At 47.2% G+C, this 27,880-nt stretch overlaps 12 protein-coding genes across 12 annotated transcripts; 5 read left to right on the plus strand and 7 right to left on the minus strand.

The window, feature by feature from the left end:
* Positions 1 to 1,092: 1,092 nt before the first annotated feature.
* N7469_007391 (uncharacterized protein) lies at positions 1,093 to 2,014 on the plus strand (the record flags this gene model as incomplete). The annotated part of the gene is made up of 3 exons (XM_056646309.1): positions 1,093 to 1,239; positions 1,455 to 1,562; positions 1,622 to 2,014. 3 exons carry the CDS (start codon positions 1,093 to 1,095, stop codon positions 2,012 to 2,014), a joined length of 648 nt encoding a protein of 215 aa, XP_056499750.1.
* A 1,209-nt stretch (positions 2,015 to 3,223) lies between these two features.
* Positions 3,224 to 4,885, plus strand: N7469_007392 (MFS transporter; the record flags this gene model as incomplete). The annotated part of the gene is made up of 1 exon (XM_056646310.1): positions 3,224 to 4,885. The coding sequence occupies one exon, from the start codon at positions 3,224 to 3,226 to the stop codon at positions 4,883 to 4,885; it is 1,662 nt and encodes a 553-aa protein (XP_056499751.1).
* Positions 4,886 to 5,173: 288 nt separating this feature from the next.
* On the minus strand, positions 5,174 to 6,778 carry pex12 (ubiquitin-protein ligase peroxin 12; the record flags this gene model as incomplete). Its single annotated transcript, XM_056646311.1, has 2 exons — positions 5,174 to 6,591; positions 6,721 to 6,778. The coding sequence occupies 2 exons, from the start codon at positions 6,776 to 6,778 to the stop codon at positions 5,174 to 5,176; spliced, it is 1,476 nt and encodes a 491-aa protein (XP_056499752.1).
* Positions 6,779 to 7,143: 365 nt separating this feature from the next.
* N7469_007394 (RmlC-like cupin domain-containing protein) lies at positions 7,144 to 8,727 on the minus strand (the record flags this gene model as incomplete). Its single annotated transcript, XM_056646312.1, has 4 exons — positions 7,144 to 7,838; positions 7,901 to 8,024; positions 8,083 to 8,298; positions 8,362 to 8,727. The coding sequence occupies 4 exons, from the start codon at positions 8,725 to 8,727 to the stop codon at positions 7,144 to 7,146; spliced, it is 1,401 nt and encodes a 466-aa protein (XP_056499753.1).
* A 621-nt stretch (positions 8,728 to 9,348) lies between these two features.
* N7469_007395 (RsfS/YbeB/iojap family protein) lies at positions 9,349 to 11,397 on the minus strand (the record flags this gene model as incomplete). The annotated part of the gene is made up of 1 exon (XM_056646313.1): positions 9,349 to 11,397. The coding sequence occupies one exon, from the start codon at positions 11,395 to 11,397 to the stop codon at positions 9,349 to 9,351; it is 2,049 nt and encodes a 682-aa protein (XP_056499754.1).
* Positions 11,398 to 11,671: 274 nt separating this feature from the next.
* Positions 11,672 to 13,442, plus strand: N7469_007396 (ribosome-binding protein NMD3; the record flags this gene model as incomplete). Its single annotated transcript, XM_056646314.1, has 3 exons — positions 11,672 to 11,739; positions 11,869 to 12,533; positions 12,598 to 13,442. 3 exons carry the CDS (start codon positions 11,672 to 11,674, stop codon positions 13,440 to 13,442), a joined length of 1,578 nt encoding a protein of 525 aa, XP_056499755.1.
* A 225-nt stretch (positions 13,443 to 13,667) lies between these two features.
* Positions 13,668 to 14,823, minus strand: N7469_007397 (RNA-binding ATPase activator ESF2; the record flags this gene model as incomplete). Its single annotated transcript, XM_056646315.1, has 3 exons — positions 13,668 to 14,005; positions 14,080 to 14,171; positions 14,234 to 14,823. 3 exons carry the CDS (start codon positions 14,821 to 14,823, stop codon positions 13,668 to 13,670), a joined length of 1,020 nt encoding a protein of 339 aa, XP_056499756.1.
* A 545-nt stretch (positions 14,824 to 15,368) lies between these two features.
* On the minus strand, positions 15,369 to 16,733 carry N7469_007398 (coenzyme A transporter; the record flags this gene model as incomplete). The annotated part of the gene is made up of 2 exons (XM_056646316.1): positions 15,369 to 16,352; positions 16,452 to 16,733. The coding sequence occupies 2 exons, from the start codon at positions 16,731 to 16,733 to the stop codon at positions 15,369 to 15,371; spliced, it is 1,266 nt and encodes a 421-aa protein (XP_056499757.1).
* Positions 16,734 to 17,540: 807 nt separating this feature from the next.
* N7469_007399 (uncharacterized protein) lies at positions 17,541 to 20,566 on the minus strand (the record flags this gene model as incomplete). Its single annotated transcript, XM_056646317.1, has 3 exons — positions 17,541 to 18,615; positions 18,671 to 20,259; positions 20,555 to 20,566. The coding sequence occupies 3 exons, from the start codon at positions 20,564 to 20,566 to the stop codon at positions 17,541 to 17,543; spliced, it is 2,676 nt and encodes an 891-aa protein (XP_056499758.1).
* Positions 20,567 to 21,166: 600 nt separating this feature from the next.
* N7469_007400 (uncharacterized protein) lies at positions 21,167 to 21,367 on the plus strand (the record flags this gene model as incomplete). Its single annotated transcript, XM_056646318.1, has 1 exon — positions 21,167 to 21,367. The coding sequence occupies one exon, from the start codon at positions 21,167 to 21,169 to the stop codon at positions 21,365 to 21,367; it is 201 nt and encodes a 66-aa protein (XP_056499759.1).
* Positions 21,368 to 23,717: 2,350 nt separating this feature from the next.
* On the minus strand, positions 23,718 to 25,521 carry N7469_007401 (dolichyl-P-Glc:Glc1Man(9)GlcNAc(2)-PP-dolichol alpha-1,3-glucosyltransferase ALG8; the record flags this gene model as incomplete). Its single annotated transcript, XM_056646319.1, has 6 exons — positions 23,718 to 24,248; positions 24,304 to 24,443; positions 24,499 to 24,992; positions 25,056 to 25,249; positions 25,304 to 25,382; positions 25,445 to 25,521. The coding sequence occupies 6 exons, from the start codon at positions 25,519 to 25,521 to the stop codon at positions 23,718 to 23,720; spliced, it is 1,515 nt and encodes a 504-aa protein (XP_056499760.1).
* Positions 25,522 to 25,692: 171 nt separating this feature from the next.
* Positions 25,693 to 27,617, plus strand: N7469_007402 (uncharacterized protein; the record flags this gene model as incomplete). Its single annotated transcript, XM_056646320.1, has 8 exons — positions 25,693 to 25,845; positions 25,997 to 26,103; positions 26,161 to 26,227; positions 26,281 to 26,351; positions 26,407 to 26,587; positions 26,645 to 26,839; positions 26,893 to 27,430; positions 27,490 to 27,617. 8 exons carry the CDS (start codon positions 25,693 to 25,695, stop codon positions 27,615 to 27,617), a joined length of 1,440 nt encoding a protein of 479 aa, XP_056499761.1.
* Between the last annotated feature and the right edge of the window lie 263 nt (positions 27,618 to 27,880).

Below are 27,880 nucleotides of genomic sequence, written 5' to 3' on the forward strand. Positions count from 1 at the left end.
TCTACCATTCACGTCAATATTTAACAGCCATATGAAGACGCTCCTTTGCAATTCTCCCCGATAGTCATAGGTCAAAGCTAAAGCCCCGAGTCGATGTGAATGAAAGAAAGATCAACCAAATAGATAAGTGATTCTCTTCTCCCACAATCCCCGCCTCATTGACTTATCATGCAGAAAAGTACCAGTCGCATATCGGCTATTCTGCAATGCAGTGAGTTTAACCAATCTTGGATCGTTCTCTTGCAGCTTTTCGCTGGCGAGCGGGAATTGTGGAGCCATCGACACAAGTATCTTTCAAAGACATGGAAGTTCCATGTTGGTGATGTACTATATTCGTGGAAAATATGATTCAGATATTAATTAATGTATTCTTGTTTGGGCCAGTGATATTCTAGGCTTGATGAGTCGCCGCAGGGTTCAGATGACATAGTAGTATCACTGGGATGTTGTTTTATTGCCAAGTCAAACCAAGGCTATCATGAGTGGAGATTCTTGAATTGGCATGATAAATGGGTAACTCGCTGTAGACCCCTGAGAATGAACAAATCCATCGTTTTGGAATAAAGTTGCCGGAGATTGATAACCTGATCCACGTTTGCTTCAGGTGAGGCGTTTAGCGTCTAGACACGAGAGCATCATTCTCCTTGTTTGTGATAGTCGATCCATTACTACGGAATACCAAGGATTGACTTGCCGCTGTCGTGATAAGACGTCCACTTACTGGGGCGTTTTGATGCATCGTGAGATTTTACTGGGCAGAGTAGATCCACATCGCACGATTCCTTCTTCTCAATCGGAACATTCCTTGTGCAGATCTAATCAATTTATTTGAGGTGAGACATGCGTTTTTTTAAATCATTTACTAGAACAAACCATTGAGTGCCCCAATGGTTTGGATCGCCGAATATATGAGCTCAGAAATACTAGTAGGTTGGGGGCTGTCAGAGTCTGCTATTTTCTTTGGTGAATGGGTCGTCGATTTATCCTTTTTCTTTGCTCTTGTCAAACACATGTTAAGTTCGATTTTACCTTTTTGATTTTTACAACACGGGCCTTTCTTATACATGAGTTATCTTGGATAGCTCTAGCTATATGGAACCGGATGCTCTCGCTGAGCTGTTAGCTGCACCGGCGCACGCCGCACCAGATGGAGTGACGCCAAATTTCGAAAATCCACCGAATAAAAACGGGCTGGCCTGGTTTGTGACGACAATATGTGCGGTCGTGGTGACCTCGAGTGTGTGTTTGCGTTTAGTCGCCCGGGTGTGGATGTACAGGCGGATTCGAATTGAAGAAGGTTCTATTCCTGTCCTTATATTCAACAAAAGCAGTTGTGCAAGAACGGCTAACTCTTTTGTGATTTGCAGTTATGATGATATTTGCCTTCGTGAGTCCAGCCCTCTCCCACAAACATTGAATACCACTTAAGAGGCTAACCCTAATTTTTTTTCCAGGCTGCTTACTGCGGAACTGCATACGCTAGCTACTCATTGATATTCAAACCCGGTTACTTTGTCCATACCTGGAATCTTCAGAATAAGGACATTGTTCAAGCACTCTCTGTAAGCTGACAGGCTCGTCAAATCTGCGGTGTTGCTCGAATATCTAACAGAACACTTAGTTTATTCTCATTTATGGCTGTTGCTATTCAGTAGCATTACCACTCATGAAGACCGCGATTTTGATTGACTGGGGTCGAATTTTTGTTACCATTGATAAAACTCGCAATATCTTCTGGATTGGATCTTGGATTGTAATTATCTTACAATGTCTGTGGGGATTGATATGCATTCTTCTTCTAAGCGTGGAGTGCCGGCCTCACGATCCAGTCTGGAAATCTCATCTCCCAAGCAAGTGTTACACTTTGCCTGACATTATGCTCACCTCGTCTACCATACAAGTTGTCTCCGATTTTGCGATGCTCATTTTACCCCAGCGAATGGTTTGGAAGCTGCAAATGAGCCGAGCGAAAAAGACGGGTGTTTCCATCATCTTTGGTGTGGGTGTTTTGTAAGTCCTCGACTGCCAAATCGCAAATAAATTCGTCTTTCTGATATATTTGTCTATAGAGCTTGTATATCGGCGATCTGTCGTCTCGTTCGTACAATCGATTTTGCACGAGATTCTGACGGCATGTACATTATCGGCTCACTCCTTTTCTGGGCCACGGCTGAGATGACCTGTGGATTCTTGATATTCAGTGTTCCCTGTTTATCTAAGATAATTCTGGACTCGGGACTCCGTCGACGAATGACTCGTAGGAATGAACTCAATGAGAGTCCTAGAGATCCTCCAAACCCGACACCAAAGTCCACTCCTCCCCATGGTTCGCATCCTATATCTAGACGATCGTTATCTAGAACCTGGCTCGCGACAGAAACAAGATATTCGCAGATAGAAGAAGATGGCATTCCTTTGAATGATACGGGGAAGTCTGAATCACAAACAGACTTAAACGCCCATGTCCATGGGGGCAAATTAAGGATTCAAGTTGATGTCAGGAATTTGGACGAGGCTCACCTTCACTCTGGAGCTGAAGCTGTAGATAAAGTGTATCCATAGATCGAATGTGAGATATTGTGAGCTCCTACCATTTTATTTTATTTTTTGAACTATACGAGCATGCCAGAGGATATTACTTCCCCAATTTCTACCTAGTGTGGCAGGACCCTATCATTCTGTTCATCCGAAGCCCTTAGCTTTCTATTATAACATCCATTCTTATCTGCTCTTATGGATGAGTGGATCTGATATCTTGAAACCAAAGCTTATCACAACCAATTGAACGCCACTTGAACCTTGCCTAACAGGACGATCGACATCAACTTTGAAGGTGTGATTTGTTTTATGCAGCGACCAACAATAGACGAGCACGTATTTATGCCACATTCAATAATCATGCACAATTCTACACTCAGTAAATAATCACAATCAATACATCTCTACTATACATATTTAATGGGGCCAAATGAAATCCCCAACCGGGGTCCACCTTCAATGCGTGCCGAGGAACCGACAAGGAAAAGATTTGTTATGACCTAATCTCCCCTGATGCAGTCCAGTCCAGTCCAGTCCGAATTTTTTATTTAGAGCGATCGAAGATCGTCGATCGAACTTCCTGTCAAACTTGATTCTCATTTCCTCTCGAGTTCCGAACTCGAGCTAGTGTTTTTGTGCCCTGCGACATTCTCGAATCTTTGTTGATTTTTTTTTTTGGTGGAGAATGCTACCAGGCACAAATGCAAACAAGGCCACACCTAGGGTTTACCCGCGAAGTATTCCCTATTGGCGGGTCTTGATAGATCATGGCGCTGTCACTCAGGAGGTTCTTGATCATGAATACGCGGGTTCGGGAACAGAAGATGATCCTTACGCTGTAACTTGGATCCCTGATGATTCGAGGAATCCGCAATTATTCAGTACAGGCAGGAAATTGGCTATTACTTTGACGGCCGCGGCGACTACGCTTATTGTTTCTCTGGCTTCATCTGCGTATAGCGGGAGTATTGATGAAATTATTACTGCGTTTAATGTCAGTACTCAAGTGGCTACTTTGGGACTATCACTTTACGTGCTTGGTTTCGCGATCGGTCCTCTTCTTTGGGCTCCGATTGGTGAAGTCTGGGGGAGACAAGTCTCCTTTTTCATTAGCATGTTGTTTCTGGCGGTCTTCTTGGCTGGTAGTGCTGGTGCGAAGAATATCTGGACACTTTGTATTCTTCGATTCTTTGCTGGCAGCTTTGGTTCTTCACCTTTTAGTAATGCCGGTGGAACGATTTCGGATTTATACTCGGCCAGACAGCGCGGTTTAGCACTGAGCTTGTACGCTGCTGCGCCTTTCCTGGGCCCATCTCTCGGTCCTATCATTGGAGGTTTTCTAGGTATGAAAGCTGGTTGGAGATGGGTGGAGGGCTTGCTCGCTGCCACAGCTGGGTTTGTCTGGATTCTTTCGACCTTGATCGTGCCTGAAACGTACCCTCCTGTTCTTCTGCGCTGTCGTGCTGAGACTCTCTCGCAGCTTACCGGCAGAGTGTACCGGAGTAAAGTTGAAATCGACAAAGGTCGAGTATCAATTGGAAATCTCTTGAACAAGTCGTTGCTTAGACCGTGGGTTCTTCTGTTGAGAGAACCCATCGTGCTTCTTTGCGCTGTATACATTGCTATCGTCTATGGTACTTTATACATGTTCTTCGATGCTTTCCCGATTGTCTTCCAACAGGGCCGTGGATGGAATCCTGGCGTCGGTGGTCTTTCATTCCTTGGTATCCTGGTTGGTATGCTCATTGGTATCGGATTGACGATTCCTGCCAACATGCATTATGTGAAAATGATGGATCGACACGGAGGACAAGCACCACCAGAGACACGGTTGATTCAATGTATGCCCGGCGCTCTATTAATATCAATCAGCCAATTCTGGTTTGCATGGACGAATTACCCGTCCATTCACTGGATTGTGTCCATCATTGGCACGGCGCCCTTTGGGATCGGTGTGATTCTCATCTACCTTGGAATCATGAACTACCTGATTGATTCTTATACGATTTTCTCGGCATCAGTTCTGGCATCGAATGCTGTTCTCCGGTCAGTCTTCGGCGCTATTTTCCCCATTGTCTCGACGTGGATGTATGGAAACTTGGGTATTCACTGGGCTCCGTCTATCCCTGGGTTCCTATCAGTTGCATGCATTCCGATTCCGTTCCTCTTCTATAAGTACGGAGCTGCTATCAGATCAAAGTGCAAGTACGCTGCCGAGTCACAGGAGTATATGCAAAGAATCAGGACGCATACCTTGAAGGAAAAGAAGGCCGATGAAGGTAACTCTGGGCCTATGAAGGCGTCTGAAAATGGACCTTCTCTTGAGAGACTTCCTACAGTCCATTGATTGGTACTATCTGCTAGTACACGCACGAAGGTATATATAGAAGGACACATAGACATAGACAAAATACCCTATAGAATAGTAATCGTTTTCCGAGATTTCAGTATTTTCTTTTATTCTTATACTACCAATATAAGTTCATCTGCACTTAACCTACGGAAAGAAGTATTTCCTCTATAGAGCTTGAAGATGATCAAGATGATCCACAAGAAATCAACTCCATTGCCACAGTGGTATATGTACAATTAGAACAGTGTATATGTCGATATGAACATAGTATATGTATATGCATTAGATCAACACCCTTCGCAAGCCCTCGGTACCTCCAAGGACTCTTCGCCCTGTGACAGGACATCTGCCCTTCCCACTTTCCCACTTTCCACCACGCTTGCGAGATCCCTTCTCGGGATTTACCTTATTCTCCTCCCCGGTATCATCATCGCCAGTGATCTCTTCTTCCCATGCAGCACCTGCACCTTCTCCATCCATGAAGTCCAACTGTCGCTGGTGCTCGCCGTTTATCCAATGAAAGATGCAAACATAGCAGAAGACATAGCCTGTTTGGCAGGCTGTCGGGTTAGTGAGAGTATTCAGACAGACTGGGCATGTGTTGGCGCTAGAAGGATCAGCTGGAGGTAGAGGAACAGTGAAGATTGGGAGGTATGAGGTCGCTGAAATAGGCGGTTGGTGACGGCGCGGGGACTTGAGGGCAGATTTCAGGTCTCCGGCAGCTGACTTCTTTTCTTGCTCGGCCTGCTTCTTCTCCTCTTCCTGTGCAGATTTCTTTCGCTCGTCGGTGTTGGTCAGACCTGAAATGACAGGAGCTGGTAGGTCGAGCACTTCTGTTGCTTTTCGGGCGAGCTGGCGGGAGAAATCACTAGCATGCCACCATTCCAGGAATTTCAAGGCGAAGATAGAGGCCGGAAGGAAGTAGCGAAGTGAGGTCAAAAGCTGGGGGTACATATTTTGAGGGCTCAAAAGACCCATCAGGCCTGAGCCAGGTCGTTGAGAAGATCGACTGCCTCCGGGAGCGGGCTTGGGGTCCAATACCGCAGCGATGGCACGGTGATCGGCGGCTCCTAATCGGCGAATGCGAGTGCCGATAAGCCACAAGAATGGAGAGGAATATTTGGTATTATCAAATAGGTAGGCAAGATTGAAAGCAAGAACTGAGAAATAATATGCGGCATTCACGGATGGATAGACATTGCGAAGGAACCACTTATAATAATGGAAGATGCGCTGGCGAATTGTCGGGTTATGCGGGAGGTCGTCGCTGGGGTTATATCGCGGCCCGCCGCCCATCACCAGAGACGCCTGTGGCGCAGCGTAGATATCATATCCTTCATCTAGCTTACGCTTCAGATATGGAATACCCACCATGATCAACAAGTTCTTCCACACGTCGGTCGAGTGTAATTTCAGGGCATCGCGGACGGGGCCGCCGGCGCCAACCTGGGCGCGTGGGATCTCGCCATTCTTGGTGCGAAGAACGCGCTCACGTTTGAGAGAGTAGAAGTTCTCTGTGAAAGATCCACCAAATGTACGCAGATAATAGCGCTCGACGACGAGTGATAGGAGGGCGTAAACTTCGTCGTATGAATTGAGAATCCGGAGGAGGTACCGGGGATGGCGGTGAGTCGCGACCGCGAGAAGATATCGTAGAGAAGGTGGAAGAAGATCGGAAAGTTGTTGTTCGGCGAGAAGTTCTAGATGATTGAAAAGTTAGCCATTGCGATTCGATGCGGAGAAATCCTGGCATTCAACGGAGGTGAAGGGGAGTTCCCCGGCTGGGCATGAGTTCCCCGCAACCCATCAGGGCAGTAATGTCCACTCACCGAAGAGCGATGGTTTATGCTCATCAAACTCCTGTTGAAGACTAGGCAGGTACTCCATTGTCAGGAGCAGCAGTCATCCTCGAACAGCGTAAATTGGGGGGGGGGGAGGAGAGGATGGAGGAGTGTTAGAGAAAGAAAGGGAAATGCGGAGCGGACGTGGAATTGCCGGAATAAGGCAAACTTGGGGGAGATCGACAGCCGAGGTCCATCACGAGTCTTTAATTCTGTGCACTTTTCTTTACACTACAACTTACAAGCTACTGTTGAATATAATATACTATTTACTTATAAGAGTTTGAATATAGGTATTGCATTCAGAATATCATTTTGTATTCGTAATATCTGCAGCAACTGGTACGAGTATGGTCCAGAATATGCGTAGGATACAAATATCGTCCTCTCATCATCATATTGTACCATCGGCTATAGTTCCATACCTGATCGACCACCTTCACGAACAAAGTCGGGCTTGGTAACAACATTATGCTCGTTGTTCTGAATTCGATCGAGGAATTTTTTCGCATTTTCAGGATCATCAGCAAAGAGAGTATCAGCAACATGTCGCTGCGGAGTTTCACCCATCCACTGGAATAGGGAAATATCTCGAAACTCATCGGCTCGGAAAACTTCTAACATCTCAATGGGCTCATCACCAATGTTCTCGACAAAATGGCCCATGTTACGAGGGACAATGCCAACGTCGCCGGGTAAGTAGTCAAATGTGCGAGCAGTGCCTTCTGCAGCGAAAATAGTCACGCGAGCACGACCCTTGATAAAGAAAGACCACTCGTCCGCATTCGGGTGCCAGTGCATTTCTCTGATAGCTCCAGGCTCAATAATTGCATGTGCAGCTGAGACAGTCTTTGAGACTGGGAAGTTGTTGGAATCAGTAATTCGGACTTTTCCACCTCCATTGGTGCTCTCAATAGGCTCTTGTTCGAGCATTCGGTGGGTGAATTGATGCTTGGACTTCTTGGCCTGCTTGCCGCGAGGTAGCTCATCATCAATAGACCCGGGATTAGATCCTTGGAAGATGTACTTTTCACTTGCAGGAATATGGGCGAATACACGGGGGTCCAGGTTGAAGTTCTTCGATAGCACGGACTTGGGCGTATGCGCTATAATTCGGGTTAGGGTTAGCACTATGGTGAGTGTGATCAAACATCTCGTAGGATCTTACCCAGCCAATCTGTGAGAATAAAAGTAGATTCCTCGGAGAATCGACCATCGTCGAAGATGAGGAGGAATTCGGTGCCATTGGGACTCAGTCCTTGCAAGGAATGAGGCACACCACTGGGGAAATACTAGAAATGTAGGTTGTCAGAGACCATGTATCTCAATAAGTAGATATCAAGAACATACCCAGATATCACCCTTCTTCAGGTCGTCAATGAAATTACCACCTTCGTAATCAAGCGCAGTCACTCGGACTTCACCGTCAAGCACATACGCCCACTCGGCTTCTTTGTGCCAGTGAAGCTCACGAATCACACCTTCATCAAGTCTCATGTTGACAGCAGCAAGCTCGACACTTGTACCAAGTTCGCGAACGGTCGTTTGGCGAGTCCATCCTCCTTCCTATACCGAGATTTGGTCAGTGACTTTGATCCGCATATACCCAAGGATCCTGGGAATGATTACCTCAATTCGGATATGAGAATCGGCAAAGCTCCAGCGCATATTCGGAAGATTACCCTTGTCGGTACTAGGGGGTCGTACAAGATCGGGGCTCTGCCGAGAACGATCCTTGTTCCAAGGTCCCAATACCGAAGCACCTAGACCATTGCGCCAAGGAAGAGGATCAAGTCCTTCGCCCACTGTATCAACGGCTTTATCGTATGGGTCTCGATGACCCGGAGTGAAAGGGGTTCTTCCACCACCCGTCACACTTTCATAGCTTGTAGGTAGTTGAAGGCCGTTAAGCAAGCGTTGCTGAGGACCATCCTGCACGGGAATTGCACTGCATAGATGGCCTGTCAGGGCCAGCAGTAAAATGGAGACATGCATGGTTACACCGGGGTTTCCCTAATTGCTTTTTTTCTGTACTTTAACAGGGGTTTTGGACAATGTACAAAGTAAGCAGAGAAGGGATCTTCTTAGAATAAATGGGATTGAAATATCAAAAGAAATGCCGAAAAGCCGCCGGTTATTCTGCGGGGAAGACAACGCAATGACGCGCTGAGGCCTCGCCACTCGCCCATCAGAAGCGCGTAATCGACTGTGCTGCTTACTTTACTTTCTATATTTACAGAAATCAAATACTCAACTCAAGTAGTATTGAGGCGAGATGCTGAATTTATTGTTCTCTCTATAGCTAAGCTTCGCTGTATTTTTGTCCTGCAACTGATGCTGTACCAACGCAAGCCAAGGGCTGTCTTGAAATTTACTCCGCATTCTCCGCACGGCCGCGATGCTTGAAAGTGGAGTCGGTAGGCATCGATTTACTTCAAACTTGATTTGATACAAGATGATCCCTTGCAACCCCCTTGGTGAATTGAGAATGTTAATTGGAGAGTCGAGAAACCGGCGGGTTCTTATGTATGCAGATCTTGAAATCATCCATGAGTGTATGCTACAAGCTAAAGTATGTAAAGTATATAGTACAGAAAAGTTCACACCATTTCTTGATCACCAATTGTTTTGGGCGAGTGCGTCCTGGCATCGAGACCAGATATCCACGAAATACCCAGGTGTCTGTCTCTCAGCTCGAGTTTGAATCTCCGAGTCTGCTACCAGAAGACAATGCATGAGAGGAGTCACGATTGCACCCGCGAGCGGGACCGGAGAAGCCTCTCGGTCCATCATGGGTACCCATGTAGAAATACACTCACGCGCCCGTCGCTCGTCTCCAAGATCTGCATGAAGTTGGAACAATTGGGCATAATCTTCAGAGGTACGGGTGATGCCCTTCAGGGGAAATTGTCTCCACAAACGCCAGAATCCATCGTAGTCTTCAGAACGGAACTGAGTTGCCATGAGTTGGCGAGCCTCGGCTTCGTCGAAAGCGACTTCAGCACCAGCCACGATTTTGGAAAGGCGATCGAGTAGTTGACGCTGTACTGTTGTCCATTCTTTATCGCTGTTTGATTGCGGTGTAATCTTGGGTCGAGATTGCTCTCCTTCCGATGGGTGTTCAGCCGTAGTCTCGGCGACGCGGTAAAGCATATTGAACACCTTCATGTTGAGAATTGGAACGCCACGGAGGCTGAGACGATCGAGAACTTGAAGAGCAAGCTCCATGTCTGCCTTGGGCAGATATAAGACAGGTTGTCCCCCGTTGTCTGCCAGCTGTTCTGGAGTCAGAAGTGCGGAAACAATGTCAAAAGCGAGCTCATCCTTAAGCTCATAGGCATTGCCGAGGTACTCAGTAAAAGAGGTGAATAATGCTTGCTTGGTGTATGCCGGATGTTGACGGGAAATCGCGATGGTGGCTAATCTGAGACGTAGTGCCGCGAGCTCTTGGAAGGATATCCTCTCTGGGAGGCTATCATGAAATAATCGTAGAAATAAAGTAGACTGGTAATCATCAGGTCCAGCCCCGAGCTCACTCCTCGCGCTTTCGTGAGGAAGTCTAGTCAACATCTCGAGCAGAGATGCAGTTGTCACTCTAGATTCCTGCGCTGATGCTGAGGAAGCAGCAAAAGAGGTCATAGAGTCTGCGTCAATAGATTGCGTAGAAAACCGTGCATCGCACTGGCGAGTATGCATGTTTCTTTTTTGAACGTGCGGGTAGCTGGGAGCTCCCTTAGACCCGGTCTTATGCACAGCTTCCGCGGTATCTTGCTGGAGCTCCCGAAGACGCTTGCGTTCTGCTCGATCGAAATTCCCTTGCCAAAGACCCTCCAAGTCGACTTCAGCACGCTTCTCCTCGGTAAAGATTTGAACAACCACATTAGTGCCAGTGTCAAGTTGTCCAAAGCCTTCGAATCCTGCGTCACTGAGCTCCTGTGTAACGGCACCTTTATCAACAACACCGGCATTGACACAGATCCATCCTGTGGTAATGCCATCGTCCTTTTCATCAACCATTCTGCCGGCATTCGCAGCCGCACGAGCTCGCTTGGCTTTACGGCGGAGCTTGATCTTCAATTCGTTACGACCAAGCAACCCGTCGGCATATGGTGAAAGCTTATAAGTGCTCCGAAGCCATCTGCAGAGTCGGTCGGCGGACACATTCAAATGCTTTACACTTCGTGCTGTTCCAATGATCATGATGACATTGCTGCCAAGCGCGGCGGGAGTTTCCAGGCCACGTAAGTCGAAAAGTTTCAAATTGTCAAGACCTAGATCCTTGTAGGTGTATTCGAGCAGAGTAGGAAGCATCTCAGGGGACGATTCCGGGATTTGTGGGATGTGGTCTCCAGATACGGGCCGGGGTTCGTCGACGATGGGCTCTTCCTGCAGATACCAGGGCACATGGGACGTAGAAGCTGACTCTGTGTTCTTGTGTTCTGTAACATTCTCCTCCACTAGCGGCAAGTTGATATTAGGGTACTGTGATTCAGGAGGGCGATCAGACCGTAATAAGCCTGCTATCGAGAAAGCTCTCGAGTTGAGATCCGTTCGAAGAGTATTGCTATAACGGGGTATTGGTACCCCTGAAGTGACCAGAAATGACCGAGAAGCCTCATGACGCCACGAATGGCCCACAGCCCCGCGTAATAGAGCTCTGCTCATGGCGATACAATGATACAGTCGATACTCACAAAGAGAAGATCTCATGGAGTTGATGCTGTGGTCGGCGCAAACCCGGCAGAAAATTACATCATTGCGTGAGAAGGCAGGCGGTAGACACAATACGATAACCGATGCAAACAGTGCAAATGATGAGTCAGCGATAAAAAGAATCGGGCATGGCGGGGCAAAAGTTACAAATCGACCTGCTCGACGTTTTGTTCTTCTACAGACTCTTCGTGATTCTCGAGTATTTCCAGTAGGAATTCTCGTCAAGATGTCGATGGATCTGGATGCTCCCGTTCCCATGATGGGAATGCAGCAGGACCAGCCCATCTCTGCTACGTAAGTCTTCTTCCCTTTTTTCGTCTTTTTTTTTCTTATCGCGGAGGGGTGGTTTTTTGGGGAATACTTTTTCTTGTTCCCTCTTTTCTCACCACTATAATATTTTCGAACTTAAACTGATTTTTGTAGTATTCTCTGCTGCAACTGTGGTGCTCCTATCGACGGAACTACGGCTGCTGGTGCACTTTGCCAGGATTGTGTTCGTCTGTCCGTTGATGTCTCTCAAGGAGTGCAACGTGAATCAACTCTGCACTTCTGCAAAGATTGTGAACGTTGGCTTCAACCCCCAAACAGCTGGCTCGTCGCTGCTCCTGAATCGAAAGAACTCCTTGCGATCTGTTTGCGCCGTCTTCGCGGTCTTTCAAAAGTCCGAATCATCGATGCCAGTTTCATTTGGACCGAACCTCACTCCCGTCGTGTGAAGGTTAAGCTCACAATTCAACAAGAGGCTTTCCAGGGTACTATCATTCAACAGAGCTTTGAGGTGGAGTACGTTGTTGCCACACAGCAATGCCCTGATTGCCAGAAAAGTTTCACCCACCACGCCTGGCGTGCATCCATCCAACTTCGTCAAAAGGTGCCCCACAAGCGTACTTTCTTGTACCTGGAGCAGCTTATTCTGAAGAACGGTGCACACAAGGATACAGTCAATATCAAAGAGGCGAAGGATGGTCTTGATTTCTACTATGCTAAGCGAAATGAGGCTGAGCGAATGGTTGAATTCCTACAGAGCGTGGCTCCTATCACATCCAAGAAGTCCCAAGAGCTCATTTCCATGGATATCCATACTTCTGGTAAGTTATCTTTCGTCGCAATGTTCCAATCCAAAATAATCACGTTCTGACAAACCATCGACAGTGGCCCAATATAAACACACTTGGTCTTGTGAGATCATCCCCATTTGCAAGGATGACTTGGTTGCTCTTCCGATCAAATTAGCCCGCCAGCTGGGCAACATCAATCCCCTCACACTTTGCCACCGTGTCGGAAGTGCCGTTAATCTCATCGACCCCCAGACCCTCCAAACCTGTGAAGTTCCTACCGGTGTTTACTGGCGCGCACCTTTCAAGAACATTTCAGATGTCACTCGCCTGACGGAATTTATGGTTATGGATATCGAGCCCGTTGGCCAGTCCAATGGCCGATTCTTCTTGGCCGAGGCTACTGTCGCCCGTACTTCGGATCTTGGATCTAATGATATTACCTACTTCACACGAACTCACCTTGGTGGTGTTCTGCACGTGGGAGATGTTGCTCTCGGTTACCATTTGGCCGGTACTATCTTCAATGATAACAACTATGAGGCTATTGAGAACAGCAGCCAATATAGCTCTACAATCCCTGATGTTGTCTTGGTGAAGAAGCACTACGCCCGCAAGAAGAAGCCCAAGAATCGTGCCTGGCGCCTCAAGCGTATGGCTCGCGAGTACGAAGAGGAGGCTCTCGCTGCCAGCAATGCTCCTGCCCCTACTCGCAAGCAAGAGCAAGAGGCCAACCGTATGGAGGCTGATTTCGAGATGTTCTTACGTGATGTCGAAGAAGATCAGGAACTTCGACAAACCTTGGATATCTATAAGGCTCGCCAGCAAGCTCAGAACCAGGATGAGATGCAAGAGGATAGTGGAAGTGAAGATGAGGTTCCAAAGATCAACATGGACGAACTTCTTGATGACTTTGATGAGCTGAATATGGGCGATGAATAAGCTTTCTACGAGTTGATATCCTTGACGATCATGGCTGGCGTTTATTTGACATTTCTGATGGGCACATTGAAGAAATCAAAAAGTTTTGAATATCTAGATTATGGCGTGGTAAATAGCTTGCGCATTGCAAATACTTTCTTTCCATCATCACACCAGATCTATGAATATAGAATGTATAGTAGTATGGATATCTCAAAAATACAGGTGTAGATAATAGACATTGGATCAAAAGATCTTCCCCAAAACTCTCTTCGCATCGTCTCCGATGGTTTCTGTCTTCTTCGCAGAAACAACATCGTTTTGAACGAATGTCCTCCGAGGTTTCTTCTCCTGGACTTTCTCCGGGGCTTTTGTCTCGACGGCATCGGCAGCTTCTAGCTGTCGCTTCCTCTTCGCATCGTTCTTCTTCGCCATTCCCTCCTCGACTCGTCCACGTTCCACACCCGCTAAGAAGACCTTCTCTTCCCTCTTAGCACGCAGGTCCTCGGCTCGTTGTCTAGCTTCTCTCTCTGCACGTTCTCTCTGGATCTGCTCCATCAGATCTGACCATTTATATCCACGGACTAAAGATAGGCGCATAGACGTTAGCTAAGGGTCATTGGGCAGTATGTTTAATAGCTCGTCAGCTAATACTTACGATACTTCATATTCCAAATATCATCATGATACCATGATCCCTTTTTGCCTCCAACAAGCTGACAATTAAGCGTTTCAGCAGCAAGTTTTGCCCTAAATGCGCGATCAGATCAGTCAAGTCTTCCATACATGTACTAAGAACTAAAGACACATACGTAGCTTTGCTTTGAAACTCCACCCATCCATCAGAATAAGTCTTTCTCTTATTCGATCGGCGCTTTGGCGCAGAATTGTTCGGTACAGTTGGTTGCAGGAATACTCTCGTGATAGGCGCAAAACCACGCTGTTCCAAGAAGGATCGTAGAGCAGAGGGCCGGAGGTATGGTGGGAGAGAACTCAAATAAATAACACCGGGCTTCGACTTCGACTTCTTGGTTGGTTTAACCGGCTTCGTAATGAGTGGCTTTTTGGATTTTGAGGTTTTCGAAGTCGTCAGATCGAGATAATCGCCCTCTTCTTCATTGTCTTCATTTCCATCTTCCTTGTCGGAACCCTGATCTTCACGAGAACCCTGCTGTTTGCGCGTCTTCCCTTTTGACTCTGCTGATTCTTCGTCGGATTCCTCCTCGTCTGAGTGATCTGATTGGAGACCGAATAGATCTTGAGTGTTTGCAGTTCGTTGCCGCTTCACATTGCGACCTTTGCTTTTCGCCACATTCTCCTCGGAGTCATAGCCTCGATCACTACGCTCATCTTCTTCACTGTCTGAAATATCGAGGAACTCGTTATGCTTGCGTGTAGTCATTTTGTGGTTGTTCTGGAAGGAGAAAGAGAATGATTGGAATTTGGGGAAGTCTTGAACTTTTTTTTGTTGTGGTCCGTGCACTCCGCCTGCTCCACTGGGCCATTGCAGTATTTGGATGTATTGAATATCGTTGAGGTATAAAAATAAAGATTTACAAATAGAATACGACTGAGATGGAATAGTGTTTACAGAGTCTATTTAGGAAAGGCTGGAATTGCTTGGAAAAAATGGTTTCAATGAATTGGTATCAACAAGGCCAGTCTTCAAAGGCCCTGAATATGTGCATCTTTGAGATATCGCCAAAGCCAACAGGCTCTTCTATTTCATGTCTGTAACAGATGACAACAAAAAAAAATATGATAAGTATGTGTCAAAGTAGTCCAGAACGCCCAGCAGTGGGAATCAGAAACCGAGAAAAGATTCACTCGGCGTGGAAGAGAAAGACTCAATCGATCCATCGCTAAAGGAGGTTACCCTTAGTCTGGTAGCATATGCATCAAAAGACTTGCGCTGAAAAAGGCAAGTATATAAGCCACATGGTAACACTAGATTCCTAGTGACCACTTCAAGCGCTCATAGACAAAAAAGGCGGTTGCACTCATGGGTACAATCTTGATATATCCAATTGTCAATCCAACCCAGAACCCACGGAACCCGCGCTCAAGCCAGACCTTTCGGCCGGTCTCAATAATCCCCATTCGGCGTCCATCACCGACTGCACCGCCCACCTGCATTCGTCGCCGGATGACTTCAAGAGGATATGAGAATGTTTGAGCCACGAGGCCAGCCACTGCGCCGGAGAAAAGCTCTGCCACGGCGGTGAGCTGGGGATGTCGAGATCCCTTTTTCGGCTTCGTCTCTGAGTCTGGTATGGTAGTATATTTTGAAACTGAAGGGTATCGAAGCCAATCGCCCACTGTGTCGTGGGTTAGGAATGAGACTCCAGCGTAAGGGAGCATGCCGAGGATAGTAGGTCCGAAACCACGATAGAAGTTCGCGATGCCGGACCGAGGAACAACTTGATTAACTGTTGAAGAGACATTCTCAGCGACGGCGGCACCCGTGGAGGATTGTTGGGCGCCGGAAGTGGTGGCGGTAGTTGTAGATGGAGGAGTGATGCGTTCGCTGTAGATTTGTTTACAAATGTCCGTCAAGGACGATCGGGATGTGCGTTTTGTTTCGAATGCCAATCGAACACGAATGAGCTCGAGGGGATATGTGAAGAAGACGGAGGTGATGCCAGCCAAGCTACCGGATACTAAACGGCGGATTGGGGTCTCATGTTCGGGCGAGCTAATCACAGTAGCGCGGATTTGTTCGTAGGCGAGGAATTTAATGGCGGCATAAGGGAAAATACGAAGGAGAGTGGCTGAGTGTCCTTTGTAGAGACCTCGAGAACCTTCATATCGTTTGATGTCGCTTATCGCAGCTAGCATTCCCGACCAGCTACCTGTGTATTTTGCGAATTGAGGATTCGACGCTTGGAAGAGGATCTTTACGCGATCGAGCGGTGCCACGACAGTCTTGGCCTACATTGGATCTCACAGTTAGCACGAACATATTCTTCATTCCAAAAGAGTAAGCGTTTGCCCTCCCCGATCACATTTCCACCTCCGCGGGAGACTTACGGCACAACCAGCGGCTCCTCCGGCCAGGCCACTGCGTAATACATAATCAAGACTTTTTGTCTTGACCGGTTGATTCCCTTTACTATTCTTCTGCTCCTCTTTATTGATATACTGGCCTCCCGTACCACCTGCGATCGGTGACGGAGCCGCTCGTTGCTGTGCGATCCCACTCATCGAAGAGTCGGGATGCGGAGTGGTATCCGCGCTTGTGTGAAGATAGTGGCGTGGCTCTGAGAGAATGTCGGAATGAGTATGGGCATGGTCTGGGAGGCCCGTCGACATGAAGAAGAGGGAGGTGTAGTGTGTGGCCGAGGCGCACCGAGGGCGAGGGTCTGGGGAATAACGGTCTTCCCCCTCGTGATCACCCGGCGATAATCTGGTAAAAGAAAAAAGTTGACTCGGGTTACCGGAGAGTCGTCGGGATTGGGAACGAAATGATGCAGCGTCCGCGTGAAAGCGATAATATGACCAGATATCGTCGTTAGAGCAGTTTACTTGAAGATATATCAAAAAGAAAAGAGTGTGTCCGAAGGCAAAAGGACTTACCATTCAGAAGCACTGACGTCTTTTGCCGTGGACCTTCGGGCGGTACAGGTCTGACATGCCGATACCAGCCGCAGCCCGTGTGTAGCCGGGAAATTACCATACGAATACCAAAAATACCCAAAAATACCACAATGCGGCAACGAGTCCCGAGCAGCCGAATGGTCAGCGGCAATCCTCGGTGATATGGAGAATATTAGGAATTTCGGAATAGTTACATATAGTTAGGCTGTGTAGCATTTAGAATGAATGAAATGGATAGTGACTTCTATGTGCTTTACAGTTCTATTTAATTTGGAAGAAAAAACAACAGAGAAACAGAGAGCAGAGAAAAAAAAAGCAATCAATCACAGTAAACCCCCCCACCAGACTCCTTCCCTGACGCAGATGCATGGAATGTATACAGTTCTTAAAAGACTAGCAATGTTACAAGATCGTGGTCGCATGATCTCTGGAAAATAAAAGAGAATCAAGAGTGGAAACGAGCTCCAAATGCAGCATTGGACACCAAAAAAAAAAAGAGAGAGAGAATTTTTAAATCCGAATTTACCCTCGGCGCGAGCCTTGTCGAGTCAATGGCTTGCCTCGAGTCGCCTTGGCTTCGCGAACATCGTCTGTGTTGCGCTTCTGGCGTTTGGCTGGTCGATCAGGGTCGACATGAAGGTGTCCAACTTCATTCATAGCAGTGGTATTTTTCCAGCGGAGACAGCGAAGACTATGCTCATTTGTGTCAACATATGTCTTATTGCGCGTAGTGACCCGCTTGGTTGGCATCTCCTCGGATTCAGCACGCTCACGAGAGTCATCCAAATATGACTGGCGATTCTTCATATACTTGATAATATGGTTCTTCTGGAGGTGGAGTTCCTTCACAAGTTTGCACTCGCGGATGCCCTTTGGCTCCAGCCATTCCAGCAGTCGTTCAAGCGATTCAGGTTCTTCATAGTAGCCCCATTCCCGGGCATTCGATAGATGAGTAGATCCTTCTTCGTGCTTCTTGCGCTCGGCGGGGGTCGTTTGGAAATGCTTATGATAAATTTTGCGCTGCTCGTCCGTCAAGTCAATGAAGCCCGCACGCTCCATATCATCTGGTCCTTGCACCCAAAGACGGCCGTTGGCATAGCAAGCCTCGGATGTTGAGCTGTTCGGCATACCTTCGCGAGGCATGGCATTACGTTCAAACCACCAGTAACGATTGCAGAATCGATCCAAACCCAGGCAACGGGTTCGCGGGCAATCAGCCTCGCGGAGGTCATTATCAACCGAGTCAATCTCCTCTTGAAGCTTATCAATCTTGGCCTTCTGCTCATCGATCTTCTTCAGAACCTTTTGGTATTGCTTGGTTCCCTTTGGTTGCTTAGCGAGCTGCTCCTTGCGCTCTCTTTCTATCTCTTGCTTGCGCTTCCTCTCGAGGGCGCGGTCGATGCCCCCACGAAGCCCACGTGGCCGAGGCGTATCTTCATCCTCGGTGTCCATAGGCATTTCAGAATCACCTTCCAAAGTCATCTTAGAATCGTCCATTCCTTCAAGCTCAGGCACTGGCGAAGGTGACTTTTCATTCTTTTCTGGTTCTGGCTGAAGAGCTTTCCGGTCCTGGTGAAGCTGACGGAGTTCAACAAGTCTAGCGAACAAAGTTAGTGTTTGTCATTAATAAAGGGAGTCACCATGTTACGTACGCTGCCTTGCGTGCTTTTTGATGTTCAATCTTCACTTTTCTGAACTCGGTCATCTGGTTACTTCTCTCTTCCAGATAGTTTCGGATGGCCTTGGTCTCTAAGCTCAGCAGAGTTATGATTTGCAATGCCTTGACACGCAGGTTGATGTCGAGAGTAGAATACTGTTGCTGTGCAGTCTTCTGATTTGGCTTCGCGTCGAGCGGTGCAAGATGCTTGAGTATGTCGTTACAAGTTGCTTGATAGCGAGGGCGAACAGATAGTTGGTGCAGGAGACCGATCATGACTAGCTCCCAACCACCATTGCGGAAGTCTCGTCGACGAAGACGATCAACCCATCCGTAGTTGGTAAACATTTCAGCAGCCCGGTGAATCTGGGTATCCTGCTCTTCATCTTCCTCAACGTGCGTTTTTAGCTCCTCCAGCTCTTTCTTGGCCAGGCTGCCTCGAGTGGTCATTCTTCCGGCAGATTCTTCAGGCTCTTCGTTTTCATCGTTTTCTTCCCCTTCCTCTTCATCCTCCTGTTCTTCCTCGGATTCGTCAGATTCTTCAACGGGGAAGTCAGGAAGTGTGATCTGGATAGCGCCATTGTCGTTCTCCGAGTTGACCAACTTCTTTAGAATAGCACAGTGCATTTCCACGAAGAGCTCACAATCCATTTCCTCCGACGAAAAACGCATAGCTTGCACAAAGTCATCGAATGTGAATGAATCGATCTGGAACACCTCGCAATAAACGTTGATGGTATCCCAAGTTTCCAGCAGTAGTCCAACAGACTCGGGCTCCAAGTCATCAGGTAACAATTCTTCAGTTTCATCATCGTCTGCTTCGCCCACCATCATGAATTTCAGTGTTGGGCGCTGCTTATCATCTCGGCAAGGTGGAAGTTCCAAGTCTTCGATCGGATAACGGATTGGTGGAGGAGACGGGGCCGTTGGTTCGTTCTTAATAATGACGGAAGGCGGTTGCATCTTTCTGTCACCGACCAGCGGTGGTTTTGACGGACGCAGAGGATTGTTAGGAAGCAAAAAGGAGGGATTCCCGTTTAGTGATCGCTGATATTCCTCGTATTGTGCCTGGCTCGACTTTGCCAAATCATGGGTAGATATCTTGGACTTTTGTCCTTTCACAGCCGGTTTAAGAGCTGGTAGTTGTTGGGAAGAGAAGAAACCGAAAAATCCTTCCTGGTCCGCCTTCTTCATGGCTTTCTTCTCCGCGACCTTCGATCCATACTGAAGATGTTTGGGGACCTCTGTGGAGATCTTGTATTCTTCAGCGATCGAAGCCTTCACTAGCCAGGGTGCCCCGGTCCAGGATTCGCGAGTGACATTATGCTTGATGAAGCCTCTGAGCATAAGCTTAGTGAAGGCCTTCCTGTCCCGTGTGATGTGATCTTGGTCTAGCAATGCCTCCTCGTTTGGACGGTCGAGGATTTTGACCAGGTATCTCGCGTAAGCTGGGGTTTTGATAGTCCCATCGGCAAACAGTTGTTCCGCAAAATTTGCCTTGTCTCTAATAATGCCATGTAGTCTGCTGCTATCCTCCAACAGGATCAGCACATTTTCTCCAGGATAGAAGTCGGATTTAAATTCCTAAAGTCGATTCCGTCAGCAATAATCCCAATGCAAGTATTATAGCTGGTTCTCACTTCGTATATTTCATCCACTTTTAGACGTTAACTGTTAGTCAATGTTAAAGTGTAGTAAGGACGCAAATGACATACCTAGATTGTCCAGCCTTGAAACCGTTGAAAACTGAATTCGACGTAGTATTGGCTCTTTCAGTGCCTCAGGAAAACTGCTGTTCACCTCGCGCGATTCTTCCATCTAATATTAAGTTGAGTATTTTCTCATCTCGAGGAGACCACCAGGCAGAGACCCAACCTACCTCACTACGCATTGCCTCGAAAAAGTTTAAACCCGAGTGACCCGTAATCTCACAGATAAAACGACGCTGTTTGTAGAAATCCATCCGAGAAAGATATGCTTCGTAGCTAGTGAAAACCTCGCTGGTCTCCGGAACGACCCAGACCTAGGACATATTGTCAATCATCCATTTCCTCCGGGATTGATTGTTTTCTCCCATTCTTTGAATACTATTCGTACCTCTGAATTGTCATCGTGAATTACAGGCCGTGGGAGGTATACGACCGGTTTCCGTTTGAAAAAGACCTAGGCAATGGCGTAAGTTGCGCGCGTTCTCCAGTAGCATTCATACCCCCACGTTATACCACGTTATAGGCACCTTGGCGGAGAGTTTGGAGCAAATTGGGTGTAATTCCATACCATTCTCTTAATGAAGAAGTCAGAACGCGTTTGATCTTCCTGAGACGACCGCGACCGAGTTCAAGTATGAACCGACTAGACCATACACGACATCATCAGTTAACTTGTCCGATCTATAAAAATAGAAGTATGCGATGGATAATGTCCGATGTAACGCGCGCGATAACAGATTCAGATGGTACAGAGTTATTGTGTCGAGTTTGGCTCTAGACTTATGACGCGGCAAGTCTCGGCGGTGGTGGAAGAGGAGGTTGAGGAGGACTCGGAAGCAGTGGAGAAGAAGGATGGAGTAAACTCGCGGACTTACCGAGAGCAAACGCGTCGTGTAAAAGACAGGAACAACCGACAATTCCTCACAAGATGGTGGTGGTGGAAATGGATGAAGGTGCTGCAACGTGGAAGGGAGAAGAAGTAGAAGAGAAAGAGTTCGCAAGAAGGTAAAAAGCGCAGTGAGGAGCGGTCGATCAAGCGCGCCGGAAGTGCGAATGCTGATTGGCGGAGAGGAGGAGCAGGCGGGAAGCAGAAAAGAAAGTCGCCAGTCCACTTTTTTTTCCACTTTTCGCCCGGCCGACCCTCTTGCGCCCTCCGCGGCCAGTCTCTACTCTTCTGACAGCTCTACTTGCCCACCACTTCCCCCGTCATACACTTATTTACCCTCATTTTGGTCGTCAAATACGAGAGAATTTATTAGGGTCTATCTTACTCGATTCTAATTCGTATGGTCGCATTCCGTATCCAATTATCAAATAGTCCCGCGGGGGGGGTCTTGTTTGGAAACTTAGTCTGCTACGAACTAGTACCAATATTGATGCTTGGGGTCTTTGTATTCTTTCAACACCACCATAATGGAATTTCCTTCAAGATATCAGTATTCAATATGTGTCTATAGTTCACTCACGCCACTCTATATTAATAACATCTGGGCAACAGATGTTATGTTATGCAGTAGCAGAGGATACATGGTCCTACCGTTAGTATGCTCATATTAGAGATCAACTACTATCCTGAATCCACCGTCCCTCTTACTTGTGCTTTACCTGACTAGCGTACGGCTGTATGACTACGAGGTCATCCAAATTATGTGTACGAGTGAGTATTCCAATGAGAGAATCGTTTATTTACTGCACAAGATGATCATACCACACGATTAGGTATCCCCATATCCCCATTTCTAGTAATATTATCGTAGTACGAATGAGCTAATACCAGAAATAATAGTACTCATTCAAGCTATGGTTCAAAGAATGATATGCATAAAGAATTCTAGTCCTTTATATCTATCTCGAGTCCAACAAAGAACTGGGTGACCACTACCGGCCTTGTTACTCGCACCAATCAAACATCAGGCCGCGACCAGATTGCGTGTCTTGAGATACTGAGTTATTATTGTTCCTCTTTACAAGTGGTGTATTGGTGAGGTCATAAATGCCGAGTCACCTTTGATAGGATGTAGTACTAACTAACCAGTATACTCTTCCAAATCACTACAACATATATCATTGGAATGAGCCGTAATTCAAGGTGGCACTACAAGCATGTACTAGCTTATCCTCGTATCAATATTGAGAGCTTTTTATGCTATGGCTTTCAAGGGTATCCCACTTGGTATGATCAGCAAATGAAAATCTTCGTGCACCGCGGTCCAGAACGGACCATCCACTGCGACATTGCTGGGTTTCAAGTTTTTCACGTTTCGATCGGCAACTTGAAGAATTTTTGATTGAAGGTTCATTTCTATATGTTCTCCAAACATCTTGAGATAAATAGCGTGACGTTGTTCTGGTTCTTGGATCGGACGGGAGGACAGCAACTTGCCTTTCTGAAAATGGCAATATATATTTCCGCTGCACGATGAACTGGGCGACGGCCTCGGAACATTGTTCAATTGTGTTCTCTTATTTCCCCTTGAAAAAAGATACCACTCCCTCTCAAAGCCAGCGATTCACTCAGTCTCAAGGCGAGTCAGCGTATTCTCACTAACGGATTATGATTGGATTAACAAGTCTGATGTATGTCAGACGCGGCTGTCGTCGCCCTAGCGTGTTTGTCTTCACTTTGAACCCTTTTTTCTTGAAAATTACCTTGGTAGATACGCATGATAAGATGTCTTAGTACCCTAGGGGCACTTTATGATTGAGTTACCGGTAAATTCGAAGGTAGAAGTCGAAAACCACTACAACTCTGGAATTGCTGGTAGGCAGTTGGGGGAAGTTTCAAACTGTACATCAAGCTACGTCCCACCGAGTTTGACGAGGAACTTAGGCATATTATCTGAAGTGGCCTGTGGCATTTTGATTATCTAGTCTGAGTAGAAGACTACACTAGTGTACTACTAAGTCGCGGTGTAGTCCATTACAATGAGATGGATCTCATACTACCTACAGGAACCGCCCGCCGGAGTAAATATTGAATATTGAAGAAATGTGGAAAATATACCTCGATATGTTGACGAGAAAAATGTTGACCTTCAAGTAATCTCTGCACTGTAATCGGATAGATGGATAAAATACAGGGCTAGTTGATGTTCCCAGCCCAGCGCGACGCGCATTCGTATTTCGCCCGAGTCTTGCAGGTGCAGATTCACGGGGTTGGACTAGCCCTTTTGGGACTAGTGTGAGATAGACTCCGCGGTTAAAGTGGGTCGGACCCACGTGGAACAAATTACATCACCGCCTTATGCTTGAGTCAAAGATGATATGTATTTTGACAATTCAGTTGTACCCCAGAGCGGGGGTTTCCTTTTCTTTTGCTCTATAGCAAACCATCTAAGCATTAAAGTAAACCACCATAAATCCAACCCAGCTTCCAACAACGCCCAGTGCAGAATAACTGCTCATGAACATGAGAGGCAAAAATTGTAACCTTTCGAATCCGAAGATCAGATGATGAACCAAAGAGCAGTATACAATCAGAGGGATGGCAAATGTCAGATAAACTAAGGCAAGCCGGTCAAAGACGAAGATCCGCGGTCGCTCTGGAACCGGTGCAACGCGGTCAAAAACGAAGAGGAAGAGAATCAACCAGAATACAGTGTAGACGGTCTTTAGTGGGAATTCGGCGGCGGTGAAGAGTAGAGGGAAAAGTGAGACATGACCAGCAACAGCCAATGGCCGGAATGCGCTGAAGTAGCGACGGTCCTTAAGAGCGATCAGACTGAAGGGGATAATGATCAAAAGGATGGCTTTCTCGTGGACGTGCCAGCCAAAGAGGAAGGATGCATATCCACAGAGAGTCAGAGCTCCTACAAATATCTCCCAGTTGGGACCTGCGTGGAACCAAAGCTTCACAAGAGGAATCTATGTTGGATGAGTATGTGATGGAGTTTCCGGGTATTCAGAATAACAAGCTTACCAGTTGGAAGAGAAATGTAAGCAAGAATGTCTGCTCACTAGTGACCTCTGGAAGAACTGCAAAGGAAGTGTCTCCCACGAGTCCACGCGTGACACTGTTAAGGGCGTCCTGGTTTACCGGCAGACCCAAGCGCGGAGCCACTATATTCCAAGTTAGCGGATCGGGTATAGAACAGGCAGATGCATGTATACTTACAAGGAATCAATGCCCGATCCATGAAAGAGTACATGGCCCAAATGTTTGGCGCCCAGTACGCATGGCACAGCCCTCTCGAGAAAGGAAAGAGGCGACTCTTGAGCTGTAAAAGCTGACCCCACTGCACAAAGGGCCCAAAGGCGATTGCAAATATACCAACAACACACGAACCGAGCTTAATGATATTGCAGAATCGCGGACGGAAGACGTTCTTGGGGTCGAGGCAGTAGAAGCGGCCCAGGTAGACAAAATAAGCCAGAGCGAGGTAAAGGTAGATGTGCTTTAGGCATATGAGAATGGCGAAAAGGGTGCCACTGTAGAGAAGTGTTGATTGTTTGCGGGCCAGGACAATTGATAGGATTAAAATACCGTATAAAAACCCATTGTACTGAAAGTGAATGTGATCGATGATGAAAAGACCCGGTGAGAGGAGAATGGAGAGACTAGCCACATGGGCAGCTTGCTTGTCCCAGGAAGGGGCCGATTTGACATATCTGGTGAAGTTGAGGACAATTAGCATCCTTTGCGTCTCTGTCCAAAGAACATAGAGTTCTTACCGGCTCAATGCAAAAACTAAGACCAACTCGGTGACGATAACTGTGGTGCGTTGGAAATAGACCGTCTGCCAAGAATCATATCCCAAGTTCTGAACCACGAGCATTGCCGGGTCAATGTATGCGGCCACTTGCGACATGAGCCATTCGAAAGCCGCGAAAAACGGAGGGTAATCGAGGGTCCATTCTGAGGTTTTCTGGATTGGTGTCAACAACTAGCAATGCGCAATTGTGTCTGCCCGAGTACATACCTCGTAGTACCATTCCTTGACAGGAAGCGAATGCGTAATAGCAAGCCAGTTACGGTGAACTTCGAAGTCCGTGGACTTGCTGTAAACATTCCAACGCGGTTAGACGTTGTCGGAGGGTGTCTGTGGGCATACGCAACTCACTATGCAGGGAAAAGCAGTAACTTAAAGGCGGCAGCAACTATGGCACATTGCGCCAATGAAGGATAGAGCTCAGCCATTGCGCATTTTTCGAAATCAAGCAGTCACAAACACACGAAAAGTTCCCAAGAGTTGGAGGTGAGTGCGGGCCGATCCAAGAGTGCAGCTCCTCCGCAGTCACGTGGTCGCATGCGGAGAACAAATCAGGAGAGAAGGCCAGGTATCAACACTAGCTAAGTTAATCCCTCCGCATGGACTTCTCAGACGTCGGCGTGCGCCACACCATCCTTAACAGTGTTCAACTCCATCATTTTATCGATATCTCTCCATCGGCCGCTGTCATCGCGAAAGAAGCTCGAATTTGCGTAATTGCTGTCGTGATTGGTTGGATCACTACTCGCGTCGTCTCTAGCCTTTGTGAACTACCCCGGAGATCCTGCGATTGCGACTCGACTCGCTCACGAAAGGGATCTACATAAAAATTGGCATTACGTTGAGTTGAGTTGGATACAGAGGATACTGCTTGCATTGCTTTGGGTTTGCTTTACTGTTCAGCACTTGGATCGCCCCGCCATAATGAAGACTTTCGCTTCTCTTGCGCTTTTTGCTGCTGGTGCCACAGCTCAAATTATTGAGAGCACTAGCTTTGGATACGACAAGACGTGAGGGATCTCTTGTATTTCCTTTATTGGTTCACCAAGACTGACGTCCATTGCCAGGATTTCCCCCTCGCGCGATTCTATCCCCGGATGGAACATCATTGGAGAGGGCACTGATCCTCAAATTGTGAGCTTCACCATTATGGAGCTATCAAGTTACATACTAATATTCCGAAATAGCTTTCAAACAAACTCATCCTTACTCCCCCTTATCCTGGAAACGTCCGCGGATCGGCCTGGGCACAGAACCCGTACGTTGAATATCACGACTCTCATTTATGAACATGATCTGAATTAGGAAAATAGCAATACACAATCGGAATGGTCAGCAGAATTTCAGTTCCGTGGCAGTGGTCAGGAACGCTCAGGGGGAAACCTCCAACTGTGGTACACAAAGGATGGACAAGCCCGAGTTGGTACTTCAAGTATCTACACTGTTGGTCAATTCGACGGCTTCGCCCTCGTCATTGATACCCATGGAGGCAGGGTAATTTTCACCAAAAATTCAACGATCTCATGAGAATTACAGCTAAAACACTCCTAGGGCGGAAGCATTCGTGGATTCCTGAACGACGGAACAACAGACTACAAGACACACCGCAGTGTCGACAGCCTCGCCTTCGGGCACTGTGATTATGCCTACCGCAACCTAGGTCGACCATCAGTCGTGAAGCTGAAGCATACCAGCTCAGCCTTCGAAGTCACCGTGGACGACAAGGTTTGCTTCTCTACTAATAAGGTATGACAACCATCCCAGCAAACTCACATTCGCCACTTGCTCAAAAATGACAGGTTGCTCTCCCTTCCGGAAACACCTTCGGTATCACGGCCGCCACCCCCGAGAACCCCGATTCCTTCGAGGTATTCAAGTTTGTGCTTGAGTCCGCCGCCGGCCAGGGCCAGACTATTCCCTCCAACCAAGGTAGCACACAGCAGCAGCAGCCAATTGTGAACCAAAACCAGAACCAAAATGCGAACTCCAACCCATCCAGCGGCAATACTGTGCTGGATAACGCCATTGCCGCTCAATTTATCGACCTGAGCGGTCGCCTTCAACTTACCAACAAGGCCACGAACAACATCATTCAGGATCTCAAGAGTCAATCTTCTAAAGCTGATACCAGACAACTTGAATTGTTGCAGAAACTTGCCTCTAAAGACCAGGTGGCTGCCCTGGATGCACGACTTCAACGGATCGAGCAACTTCTTCAAAATGTGCAGCGTGATCTTGAAGGCAAGGATTACAGCACTCGCTTTAACCAACTCCACGACACTCTCCGTACCTCTCATCTCAGTCTGAGTGAGAGTTTACAGGGAAGCCTACTGAGCGGTATGTTGAAATAGCAAGATGCCATACCATCAAAGATAACTTACTGATACATTTGGCAGCCATCACCGCATCCACCCCTCGTATGGGCTTTTTCATCTTCCTGGTGATTGCCTTCCAGGTCCTTCTGGCTATCTCCTACATCGTGTACAAACGTCGCCGTGCGAACATGCCCAAGAAGTTCCTTTAATACCAATCCGACACGGATGGTCATAACCACATTTCATTAGTAGCATCTTATATTTGAATTCGACCTGCACTCATGCAAGCGGGGAGATTTACGTTCTTGTGTGTCTTTTATTAGCTTGATGTATGTTTGACGCGATCCATTCTGTACGTTGTTTCGGATCAATCTATGTGGAGTAACGAATTTTCAATACTACCTGCACCTGTGTGCTTGTTTCGGTTTCTGTTTCTATTTCAAATTGAAGTTAGAAAGCAAACCTGTACTTT

Source organism: Penicillium citrinum (genome assembly GCF_028827155.1).
Source record: "Penicillium citrinum strain IBT 23319 chromosome Unknown utg000006l:1.0-3011923.0:1.0-3012962.0, whole genome shotgun sequence".
Lineage (NCBI taxonomy): Eukaryota > Fungi > Ascomycota > Eurotiomycetes > Eurotiales > Aspergillaceae > Penicillium > Penicillium citrinum.